At 50.3% G+C, this 12,616-nt stretch overlaps 1 protein-coding gene across 2 annotated transcripts in view; it reads right to left on the bottom strand.

The window, feature by feature from the left end:
* Window positions 1–12,616, bottom strand: part of SCARA5 (scavenger receptor class A member 5) — a 119,154-nt gene that overhangs the window by 28,096 nt on the left and 78,442 nt on the right. For both annotated transcript variants that reach the window (XM_081238490.1, XM_081238491.1), the window contains exons 6-7: window positions 11,257–11,355; window positions 9,056–9,112 (exon numbers count right to left, since the gene is read on the bottom strand). In XM_081238490.1, the coding sequence (XP_081094616.1) occupies window positions 9,056–9,112; window positions 11,257–11,355 (156 nt within the window). The remainder of the gene's footprint in view (window positions 1–9,055; window positions 9,113–11,256; window positions 11,356–12,616) is intronic.

The following is a 12,616-nucleotide window of genomic DNA, read 5'->3' on the forward strand; positions in this document are numbered from 1 at the left end:
ATGACCAAGACTAGTGGCCTTTCCTAAGAAGGCTCTCTCACACCCTCTGGCGTCGTTCACCGTGTCCCCACCCTTCCCTGTTTCCTCTCTCTTGGTTCTGCTCTCTTCCAAGTTCAAGGTCTGAGACCCCTGGCTGGGATGCTTCCCATCTGCATATTCTAAACCCTTGAAGACATACCTGCTTGTATACTGGGTCCACCACTTTCTAGCTCTCTGACCTTGGGCAAGTAATTTAACCTCTCAGAGTAGCTTCCTCATCTGTTTAAATGGGATAATGAAACATACCTTAAAGACTTCTGAAATATAGGGAGCTCAGGGACCGGGGTGGCCAGTTCTCAGTAAATAGTACTGAGCTGAGTATAATTCCCAAGGATGGTGCTGGCCGCCGCAGCAAAGGACTCACCCAGCCTTTGAGTCGGTGAAGCATCAGCCGTGAGCTCCCCCGACCATAGCATCCACAAGACCTCCCGGGATGTCCACAGGCTTTGCCTACCTCTTTGTTCCATCAGAATTCCACAATGGCACTCTTTAGAAGAGCGGCTGAAATCCAGCGCTAGGGGAAGTAAGTCCATCTAGACCACTGTTTCCAAGTACACCCCGAGGGGGTTTTCCACATGCAAAGGACTCGAGAGGAAGTGGAGCCATGAAGTTCATGCAGTGGCAGCTAACTCTGATCCAGTTACATCAAAAAGACACGGCAGCGGGGACCTCCCGGATTTAATCTAGTGCCTGCAGCACGTTTACCACCCAACCTAAAATGAGTGAGTGCAGGATCACGGGGATTACGAACAATTCCTGAGTTGGTTGAGTTGCTTTCTCAATAAACAGTTCAATCATTCCTGGTTTTAACGTACGTCTCAAACTTTCCTCATACAAAACCCACATCAAAGGCCAAAACTTCAATTCTTCAGTGGTTCCAAGGCATTGTTTTTGTAGAAAATGCCTCTCTCACCCGTGATCTGAGGTTTGTATTCCTACAAGGTTTCTTTAGGGCAGATCCCAGAAACCGACGCCTGTTGGCCAGGGAGTCGAGGATGTTGTGGTCCTGCGGGGCCCCGGGGGGATGGGCTGAGCAGTGCCAGCTGAGTGTGGGTCATGTGAGACGCGCAGACGGTGCTGACACGCTCCCTGGATCACTCATCATAAAAAGAACAGGTGCTTAGGGGGCAGACAGGTTACCTCCACCTACAGGAGTAATACCCACCAGCCTAACGGTTAAAGGCAGCAGACCTCTCCAAGTGCCGCTCCAGCCCTTGGCCACTCACTCTCGACATAAACGCTAAACACTGGCTTGTTCATTTTTCTCCCTGTGGCCCTCAGCGGGCTCCTGCGTCAGTTCACTCAGCATCTATGTATCTAGAGTACAAATACTAGTGGGCCTGTTAAGGACCTCCTAGCATCCTCTGCTACGCGGGGAGAGCGTGGAGTCTCCAAGGGGGCTGCGTTGCTCTTCTCTCTCCGTTTTACAAGCCGGGAGTGTCCCTGGATCTTAGACAGCACACCTCCCCTACCACACTCTCCCACTTCGCCCCCTGGCTTCTTAAAGGAGACAGCACTTGTGTTTTTCCTGGATCTATTTGAAGCCATCAAACCAAGGGCGGCTTGGGCTCAATGGAACTGAGCTGCTTTCTGGGCAGAGCGATTTGAAGCTCTCCTGGAAGGGGTCACTAGGAAGCTTTCAGGAAAAGTCACTGGATTGGTTTTTGGAAGGTTTAAGGTAGGCTCTTGGCAAGGCAGGGCCCGATCCCATCCTTCGCACAGAACTGGGGAGAAAAGAGGAAACTGTGGCTGGAGAGGTTCAGCGAGTGGCCTCAGGGACACACGGCTGGGTCTGCAGGGGACTCGGATCTCAGCACTGCTGCTCCACAGCCCGCCCATCCCCTCTTCTTCTCAGGAAACGGGGGTTTCTGAAAAACAGGCCTTTCTCAAAGCAGAGCAGCTCAGCCAAGAGCAGGTGCAGAGGCAGCGGGGGAGCCTGGACCTGAAAGAGGACCTTCCCGTCGGGGGAAGGGCCAGCCTGCCAGGTGCTGGCTTTGGCTGAGGGGCTGAGGGCCATCAGGGATGCCTGGGGCTCCACTGTCACGGCCTGGGTCCTAGCTCTAGTCTAGTTCTCTGCTTGGCCGGTCAGCTCCCACTGTTGCCATGTCACACCCTGCTTAGAACCCGTCCAGGTCGCCCAGAGACCAAGCCTGCATTCCTGCGCACAGATCTCTGAATACCCCTCTGGCCTTAGTTTTTGTTTCTTGCTCTGCAAACCTCTGCTGTACCAAACGCTTTGGGTTTATCAGACATTGTTCTGCTGTTTCATGCGCAGTTCTCTTTCCCTGGCATTTCTTCACCTTCTCCAGGCACCGGTTGGACACCAACTTGCCCTTCAAGACTTGGGTCAAAGACACCTCACTGAGTGACTCCCTTTGTATATTCACCTCCTAAAACCCTCACCATGCTCTCCTAGGATTGTCACCTGCCAGCCTGGGAGCTCCTCAAGGTGAGGCCAGGCCTTCCTCATCTGGGCTCCCCAGCCTTCAGCCAGAGCCTGATCTCCAGCGAAGCCTCCACGAATGTTCGCTAAATAAGCGAATAACCGACGCTCTCTTGCCTAAATGTTTCCTTCCTGCCACACATGTACCTTTTCTCTAGGACAAAAGTGAGGGCGGCCCCCTCACCTTCTCTTGCCTCGGCCCCCTTCCACAGCCAGCTCCGCGCTGTGTCGGCCCGGTTTCTGATCCGGGGGCTTGAGGCCCTGCCTGCCCCTGGCAGCTTTCATCTTTCAGCTTTCATCTGGTGCCCAGCGCTCCTCGTTTTCCACATCCTTGTGCCCATTTCTCTCTCTGGGGTGTCCCCCACTCTGCTCCAGCCAGCACAGGAGACAGTGTTTGCTGTGGGACAATTTTTCTCAGTGAGTCTTGTGTGTCTGTGTATTTTCAGTCACCAGACATAAGCGTAGGGGGAGAAACATTTAAAAACCACTTTTCCATCTCCACCCACCCTGTGATGTTTGCATCTGTCAGAGATTCGCTATGTGAGGATAAAAGAAGGGACAAAGGAAGGCACAATCGCATAGTCACGAAGAATGCGCAACGCCCACGAGGGGGGAGGCTTCACTGGCAGAGGCAGAGACCCCCATCCCCGGTGTGAAAACTTTAGTCTGGCTTATCCCAGAGCCCCCAGGCAGGGGAGGCAGTTAAGGCTTGGTGAAAGGAAGAGCGAACTCTGAGACGGGGAAAAGTCTCTCAAAAGTAACTGAGCATCTAAAAAATACAGCAAACGAGTGAATATAACAAACAAGAAGCAGTCTCAATGATACAGAGAACAAACTAGTGGTTGCCAGTGGGGAGAGGGAAGGGAGAGCGGCAATACAGGGATAGAGGATGAAAAAGTATTAGGTATAAAATGGGCTACAGGGGGCTTCCCTGGTGGCGCAGTGGTTGAGAATCCACCTGCCAATGCAGGGGACAGGGGTTCGAGCTCTGGTCCGGGAAGATCCCACACGCTGTGGAGCAACTAAGCCCGTGCGCCACAACTACTGAGCCTGCTCTCTAGAGCCCGCAAGTCACAGCTACTGAGCCCGCGAGCCACAACTACTGAAGCCCACGCGCCTAGAGCCTGTGCTCCACAACAAGAGAAGCCACCGCAGTGAGAGGCCCGCACATCTCAACAAAGAGTAGCCCCGCTCGCCACAACTAGAGAAAGCCTGCGCGCAGCAATGAAGACCCAATGCAGCCAAAAATAAATAAATAAATGTATAAAAAAAGAAAAAGGGCTACACGGATGTATTGTACAGCACGGGGAACAGAGCCAATATTTTGTGATCACTGTAAATGGGGGATAACCTTTAAACATTGTGAATTGCTTTGTTGTACACCTATAACTTATATGATGTTTTATATCAACTATACTGCAATTAAAAAATAAATTAAAAAAAAGGAAGCCTTGCTAAGGAAGAAATTAGCACTTTCATATTAAACCCACTAAGGATGGTAGCTCATGAGGACCCCATGCTGACCCCCATGTCAAAGGCCAGAGAGAAAAAAAGAATAAAAGATAATCGAAGATGGTAACAGGACTGGTGGTGGGCTGCAGGGTGGACAGACCCGATCTGCGTCCTGGCTCTGCACCTGATGAACGCCGGTGGCTCTGGGCGGGTTCCTTATCCTCTACCCTCAGCCTCCTCATCTCTTGAACAGGGACATCATTATGCCTCCTGAATAGGAAGGACTGGAGAATTAAGTGAAATGTCAGGCACAGAGACTTTACTCCCCAGAGTACCTGTGCAAACTGGTGAGCAGTCTTGTGTGAGTGCTTAGTTTTTCTTGGAAGTGTGGTTTACTTTTAAACCATGTTGTTGCTGGGGCATTAAAGTGGTATAAGGAATAAGGTGTACACGCAGGGGGCTTCCCTGGTGGCGCAGTGGTTGAAAGTCAGCCTGCCGATGCAGGGGACACGGGTTCGTGCCCCGGTCCGGGAAGATCCCACATGTTGCAGAGCCGTTGGGCCCGTGAGCCATGGCCGCTGAGCCTGCGTGTCCGGAGCCTGTGCTCCGCAACAGGAGAGGCCACAACAGTGAGAGGCCCACGTACCGCAAAAAAAAAAAAAAAAAAAATGTACATGCAGTTGAGTTAATAAAGAAATATAATTATACATAAAAGGTCCAGTAGATCTGTCGCTCAGGCCTGAAAGAATGCTATCTTCTGGTGCTCAAAAAGGTCCCTTGGGGCACCCAGTGCCTCCAATTTTAGGGACAGGGATGGGCGGAAGGGAATTCACGGACTCCAAAGGACTATCTTTGCATCCCTTATTCTCAAACAGAGATAGAAGGAATTTTGTGGCGGTCCAGTGGTTAGGACTCCACGCTTCCACTGCAGGGGGCACGAGTTTAATCCCTCGTGTTGGGTAACTAAGAGCCTGCATGCCACGCAGCACACACCCCCTCCCCCAAAATGAGTACCTGTTAAAACAGAGATAGAGACATCTCAGTAGCAATGGAAAAAAAAAAACAAAACTGTCTAGAAACCACCATCCTGATCGTTTATTTTGAGCTTATACTGCATGCTGGGGTGCCCACTGGTTCCCCTCTCTGCCAAACACACACAAACCTACTTCCCTAAATATTGAAAACACACACAAGGTGTTAAACATTTTTTCAAGTTTTCTGAGATGCAACTGATAGCTATCAACAAGCACTGGCTTGGAATTTACCCCTGGGTCATTCTGCATACTTTTTTCCATGTGAAACCAAATTGAGGAAACGTATTTAAACAATCTGAATTTATATCCTGCTTGAAATTCATGCTGTGGGCCTTAAACAAGACTGGATCCTTCACCCACTCCTTAGCTGCAAAAATACTATTTATTTTTCTTGCAAATGGACCATATATGAGGGTAAAACAAATGTCTTTCTGTCTTGAGATGTGTATATGTAACTTTTTTTTTTCCTGGCGAAACTCTCAAAAGCCAAACATCTAATAGAATGACTGATATCACCCTTGCCTGAAACAAACAACAACAAAAACCCTTTACCTCCTATATAGCACAGGGAACTCAATACTCTGTAATGGCCTATATGGGAAAAGAATCTAAAAAAGAGTGGATATACGTATATGTGTAACTGATTCACTTTGCTGTACCCCTGAAACTAGCACAATGTTGTAAATTAACTATACTCCAATAAAAATTAAAAACAAACAAACAAACAAACACCCTTACTTCTCATCAAGCAGAAGTCAAGAGCTCTGTATTCTAGCCCCAATTTGGCCATGACCTAGCTGGGGGACTCTGGGAATTCTCTCCAGCTCTCTGTTCAGAGGACCGTTCAGTGGGGTCAAGGGTGGGAGAGGAGTTGGTTTGAAACACCATCCAAACCCTGTGACTCTAAAACCCTAGGACTCTAAAACCCTAGGACTCTAAAACCCTAGAACTCTAAAACCTTAGGACTCCAGGCCAAAACATGGGTAAACAATTACAAGATCTTGTGCTGAAAAATATTTTAATATTTACTTAAAACAGGGGTCCTGAGAAGTCTTTTCTGTAACGCCCTCTTCAAAGGAAAACCCCTAATTTCCAATTCTGACCTGAGGCGGGGGTCTTTGTTGTTTTTCTCATCAACCCCTTTAATGTAGTAACATCCCCACCTGCTGGAGCTTTAGGATTTCGCTGCTAAAGGTGGGAGGTGTTTGGTAAAGGTTCCAGGCCTTAGGTGCAAGCTGGGCTCCCAGAGGAGGGGGCCTCGTCCACCGTATCCTTTTCTGAAGGAGGGTGGAGCCCTGTGCTGAGAACTCCTTCTTCCCACCCACTGGATCTCATGGTGGGGCTGCCCTGGGCCCAGGGAATGACTAAGAACCCCCCAGAAGCGGGCACTCAGCCTGGGTCAGAATTTCCACACTTTTCTGAAAGATGATCCCTGGCTCCCTCTTCAGACCTCAGTCCCAGGGATCCAGTGAAGGCCTCTGGGACCAGACTTCCTTAGAAACCTAACCAGGAGTCTGACTACAGTGTGGGTTTGGCGTGAGCAGAGACAGGCCAGAGGGTGGAGGCCATGGGAAGGCCCAGGTCTCAGCCCTGAATTGCTTCAGCAGCCCCCGCTTCAGCCTCAGGCCCTTCCAGCCATATATCTAGGGGGTTTAAGGAGCCCAACCCTCCTTTTCAAGACCAGGGGCCTGAACTCTCATTCCAGAATCAGAGAAGGCCGAGGCCTGGGTTTTCTGTCCAGCCTCTGCCTTGGGTGTCTCCTCTCCCCATTCCAGGCCTCTGAGAATGGGAGATGGATGGATGGCCGTCCAGCCTGGTGGTTTTGCGATCCCCATATGTGTCCCTTGTGCCTCCCACGCTGTGTATGGCCGCCTGTCGATGGGGCCGTCCCTGTCCCCACTTTCCAGCTCCATCACAAATGGAGACATTTTGGGGTCTTGTCAGGGGGCTGTTATGTGAGCTCTGGCTCCAGGGAGGGTACAGCATCTTCAGGGCAGTCCCCGAGGAGGGGCCATCCAGAGCTGACACGGGCCTCTTGCAGTGCAGTCAATAGGCTCCGGGGTCAAGTGGATTAGCTACCCTTCCCCAGGCTCCCCACCCGTGCTTGGGGGAGCGCCCCCACGTGGCTCAGCTCCCACCCCCCACATCCCACCCCCCCCACGCACACACAGCGCCCCTAGCCTCTGAGCCCAATCCCAGCGCAAATCCCACCCAGCTGAGCCCACAGAGGCAAGGTAAACAGTGACGCGAGCATCCCTGGGGTGAATGGCGACTGACAACCATCACCTCTCCCAGGCTCGGCTAGCTGAGACCACACCATCCTCTTGAGCCAGCTGGAGAACGGCTGTCAAAGAGTCCTGACAAGCACCCCTGGGTACGCGGGCAGCGTTTCTGATTCCCCTCTCACAGGTGATCTTTCCACAGTCCCTCCCTTCCCGCCACCCCATCAGGAGTTATTTATTTCACACAGCTAAATGCCACGGTCCTTTTCAGCTGCACGGGCAGCATTCCATCAGAAGCCAGTCCACTGAGAGCTGCAGAAGGCAGCATTCAAGAGACAAAGTCCTGGTGCCCAGCCCTTAGATAAGTGTGCATCAGATCTATCTCAGACATCCTAGATCACATCTAGACTCCCGTCCTTCCCCTTCCAAATTTTCTTTTGGCTCCTGCAGGGTCCAGCAGATCTCATCTAGCCGGGTCGCTCCCAGTTAAGCCCTTGGCTATCCTTGGAAGGGACTCTACATAGTGCCAGAAAGACTGCGAAGCACATAGATGGCTTTGTGGATTACAGCATCTAAGATAAGGTGGGCATGTGGAGTCCAGGGTAGACACAGGCATACCTCCTCCTCAGGTACACCCACCACGTTAGAGCGACAGAGAGCTGTCACGTACACTTTTCCTGTTTGATCCTTAATCACTGCCCTGGGAAAGGAAAGGGCAGAGGAAGTAGGAGGCAAGTTAGAGTTTCAGGGACCTTGGAGAAGGGCACTAGTCAAGAGCAAGGTCTCCTGGTCCTGCGTGGCTGGGATGGAAATGTCATTTTAAGGACCCACTGAAACCAAAGATCAGCCTTCAAGAAACCCTCAATCTGGGTCCAAAGTGTGCATCTATAGTGGTATCTGTCCCTTTCCCCAGGTCCAGCCTTCTTAGGCAGCACCACACCAGGGCCCAGATGCCCTAGAAGTGGGTAAACTGCTTGAGCCTTCACCCAGATGGCAGCATTTCAGAGCCCAACAGATACTATATGGTGGTATTTTTTTGAATCTTGGCTAGGAGACTCTATTCATCGAAACTTGGCTGGGAGGCTTGCTCTTTTCTGGCACTCTCTCCAAGGTTCTACATGTAGCCCTTTGTGGGGGAAATAAACCCTGGAAAAGAGTGTCATAACTAGATAAGCTGGCTTCCCTTTTAAACATTTTAGGAAGGATCCTCGTTGGAAAGACGCCCGTTCCTGGCCTCGGTGGTCTTCCAAATAATGAGATTTCCAGCATCGCTGCTCAGTTAGTGGCAGAGGAGGAAAACAAACAGAATTCTGCTTCACCTCCACACCTTTCCCCATGAGGTCTTGCTGACTTTTAACAAGGTCAGTAACTGAATTTTAGCAAGCATCTCCAATGATGTAAGTCTGTCTAAATAGGTGTATTACATAGGATAATAATAACAAACACTTACTGAGTCCTAACCACATGTCCTAACCACCTGTTACATGGATTAACTCATTTAATTCTCTACAATGACTCTATGACATAAGAATGTTTCTTCTTCCCATTCTATAGATGAGAAAACTGAGGCACACATTACATAGTGAGGCGGCCGGAAGGGAGCCCATGTAGTCTGCCTCCAGTCCCTCCCACACAACCACTGGTTTATACCATGTCTGGAAATGTGGCCTGTGCCCCTGGGGTATAATTCTCTCTTGCTGGATCAGCTGAGCCCTGGAGTGGGTTCAGGGAGCCCAGGGAGCTCCTTTGACACTGGAGCCCCAGCCTATGGCTCCAGCCTCCAGCCACCGAAACTTGGGTTGCTTGGGCAACAGGCTACACCTGTGCTGACACAGAATCCAGTGACCCCAACAGAATTTCCTTACTGGCATCCCCTGTTCTGTCTCCTTTCTCTCCTTTCTCTCCTTTTGGGCCTCGGTCACCTGAAACAGAGGAGGAAAACGGACATTAGAAATGGAAATAAATCCTAATTGTAAATAAAGTCTTACGTGCAGGAAACATTAACCCAAGACCAGAGAAATCCTCAGGGAGGAGCCCGCAGCCCTGGAGGGCATGCATGGCTGAAAGGGTAAGAGCTTGGGCCAATTATGTTGCCTATTCTGGTCCCCCTTGGAAGCAGGGTGGGTGGGCACCAAGCAGGGAAGTTTCATTCCCTCCTAACTAAAGCATAGAGGAGCAGCGCAGCACAGACTTAAGGAGTACATGGTATCCCACAGGAAGAAGACAAAGCAAAGATATTCCTATTAAACAGCCAAAGTTTCAGAAGTCCAAATCCAAGGTTGTTCTAATAAGCACGGCAAGAGAAAAGGGAGGGAGGGTCTTCAGTTACAAAGGGAGAGACATAGGTTCTATGTCAGGCAGATTTATCAGTGGAGGAGGCTATAAAACACGAGGGAGAGTTTCCAGGGAATTGTGGAATTTCCTTCCCAGGATATGGTTAAAACAACAGAGCTTTTTTCTCAGCTAGCATCTCACTCTACAAAGAAGTAGAAGGGTCCTGACACCACTCAAGGGGACATTAAAATGACCAGGGAATTCCATCCAATTGCCTCCAGAAAGATATCTGCAAATCAAAAGCTTATGGCATATTCTCTCATGAAAAAAAGCAAGCCAGCAAGTTCCAGGGGGAGGATGCCTCATGTGCTCCAAGTTTTGAAAAAAACAAAAGCAACCATATATGTAAATATGAATGTGCTTGGAAAAGGGTCTGGCAGGATGTGCTCCAAAGTGTTTACAGTAGTTATTCTGAAGAATAAGCACTTAAGAGACCTAGGGGGAAGGCACTCACTTTTTACTTTATACTTTATACATTTCTGTATTGTTAAATTGTTTTCAATAAGCATGTGCTGCTTTTGTAATGTGTTTTAAAATCGATTTTTTAAAATGTGGATCATAAGAGGAAGGATAACCTCAGTCTGTTTAATCACCAACCAGAAAGTAGAATAAAAGTTCCCAGTGATCCTAGATTAAGAGGTCATCCTAGATGTGGGGTGGGAATGATTAATAGTACTTTTCTTTTTCTTAGTTTTCATTTTAACAAGTGAGAGAGCCTGGGGAAAGAATATCAGAGTTCCTCTTCTTCTTCTGCAATGGTGCTAAGAGGCCTGGACACTCTTGAAATGAACGTGGAAAGACGGGACTGACTATAAAGTGGGATTCCCTGAAAATGAACAAGATGACTATTAATGGGAAGGAAAAAAAGTCAGAAGAAACACTATTGGCAATGGAAATCTGAGGATTGCTTAAAGTTTTTTGTTTGTTTGTTTTGTTTTGTTTTGTTTTGCGGTACGCGGGCCTCTCACTGCTGTGGCCTCTCCCGTTGTGGAGCACAGGCTCCGGACGTGCAGGCTCAGCGGCCATGGCTCACGGGCCCAGCCGCTCCGTGGCATGTGGGATCCTCCCAGACCGGGGCACGAACCCGTGTCCCCTGCATCGGCAGGCGGACTCTCAACCACTGCGCCACCAGGGAAACCCCTAATGTTTTAAATATTGGGGGAATAAAAAGAATATGAGGGGCTGTGAGGAATGTGGCCGTACTGGGGGGAGGGGGCCATCCTGGGTCTGTGTTTCTCCTGCAAGCCCGCTCTCCTGGCCTGGCTTCCTCTGGTTACATCACTGAGCTGCAACCAATAGTAACACTCCCTTGCATTTCTACAGCGCTTTGGAGTTTACCGTGTTTTCACTCATATATGTTCCACGTAATCCTCGTGACAGGCCTGTGAAATATGGTATCACGCGGCTCGTTAGTTTGGGGATGAGGAAACTGATGCTTAATGGGAAGTCCCTGGGCAGTCCGGTGGTTAGGACACGCACTTCCACTGCAGGGGGTGTGAGTTCCATCCCTGGTCGGGGGAGCTAAGATCCCGCAAGCCCTGTGGTGCGGCCAAAAAAAGAAAAAAAAGAAAAAAAGAAAACAAACTGATGCCTAATGAGATTCAGTGACTTGCTCAAGGTCACTCAGCTTGTCAGTGGAAGAACTAGAATTTGAACCCGGTCCACACTCCAGTGCCCACATTGGTGCGCAGGGGCTGGCGGTGAGCGAGGGTGAGCTGAGATGCGTTGTTACCTTTGAACCCACGCATGCCCATCGGTCCCATGGCTCCCAGCTTCCCCTCGTCGCCCTTGGGGCCGGGCAGTCCCGGGGTCCCTCTCTCCCCTGGCAGACCTGGGGAGACAAGAAAGTTTTGGAGCCTCAGACTCAGAACTGGAAGGGCCCCCAGAGGCCATCGTCTGGCTTAGCCACAGACCTCAACCATGCATCCTCCTGCTATCCCTGCTTCCTGATTCTTCTCAGTTAAAGATGCTACAAAGACAGTGTCCAAAAGGTCAGCACAAACCCTCCCCATCAGCACCTTTTATCCGAACCCCTCCCCCCGAAAGGTCCAATTCTATTGTGAGTGATGGTGGAGGTGCCAAGCTCATTTGGGAGGTGTCTCTATACCTCTAGCTTTGCTAGAGATTTAGACTTGCAAAATTTTTTGGAGCCTTTTGAACGTGGCAGGCACTGTTCTGGGTGCTTTCCATTAAGTATCTTATTTAATCCTCCCCATAAACTGAGGTATTATTTCACCTGTGTCGCCAATGAGAAAACTGAGGCCCAGAGAGGGTAGGTAACCTGCCCATGGTCACACAGCAGAGAGCGCTGGAGGCAGGGTCCTATCCCTGCTTGGTCGGCTTCATCTCAGCTGGATGAAAAAGGCTTACTGGTCCTTGGGGTAGGAGGAAGATTAAATCACTCCCCATCCTATGTGAGAAACAACCAGAAAGGTCCCTTCCTTGTGGTAAACACAGGGAAGTGTAGAGAAGGGGAAGGTAGGCTGAGGAGGAGGCAGGAAGTCTGCAAAAGCTCCGTAACTGGGGCCGACAGGCCGCTGTTGCGTCAGTCCCCAGGGCTCCTGGCCACAAGGCCCCGTGGCACTGGTTGCACGTCACCATGGAAAGCCAGAGTAAACAAGTGGTTTCGCCCAGTGAGGCCTCGGCCCTGGAGGTCTGACCTAAACCCACAGTTATCTCTGCAAAGCAGGGCACTCTAATTAACTAATTAATTGTACTCTCCTGCTTCCAATGTTAGCTGGTTTCCTTTGGCCTTTTCCGCGACACGGAGAAATCTGTCTCGCACTTATGATTCCTCCGCCGTAAACATCAAACGGCTGGAAGAGGATGGGGGCCCCAAGAGGGTGGTAGCACCTCAGACGAGGGCTTGATTTCTTTATTCTTTTTTCCCTAACGCAGCATTCCTGGAGCCCAGCAGCCCTGAGGCCACGGCATTCTGTGTCTCCTGCAGGATATGCCCAGGGATCCTGCATCCTGTCATTGACTGAGGCAGAAAAGGAGGTTCCACAGCTCTGGGAGCCCTGGGCCTCCTTGATTCTGAGTTTAGGGAGCTGTGCTGAGAGGTGGAGGCCAGGAGTGGAGGCCAGGCCGTG

The sequence above is a fragment of the Mesoplodon bidens genome, assembly GCF_964165515.1.
Source record: "Mesoplodon bidens genome assembly, chromosome: 6".
Lineage (NCBI taxonomy): Eukaryota > Metazoa > Chordata > Mammalia > Artiodactyla > Ziphiidae > Mesoplodon > Mesoplodon bidens.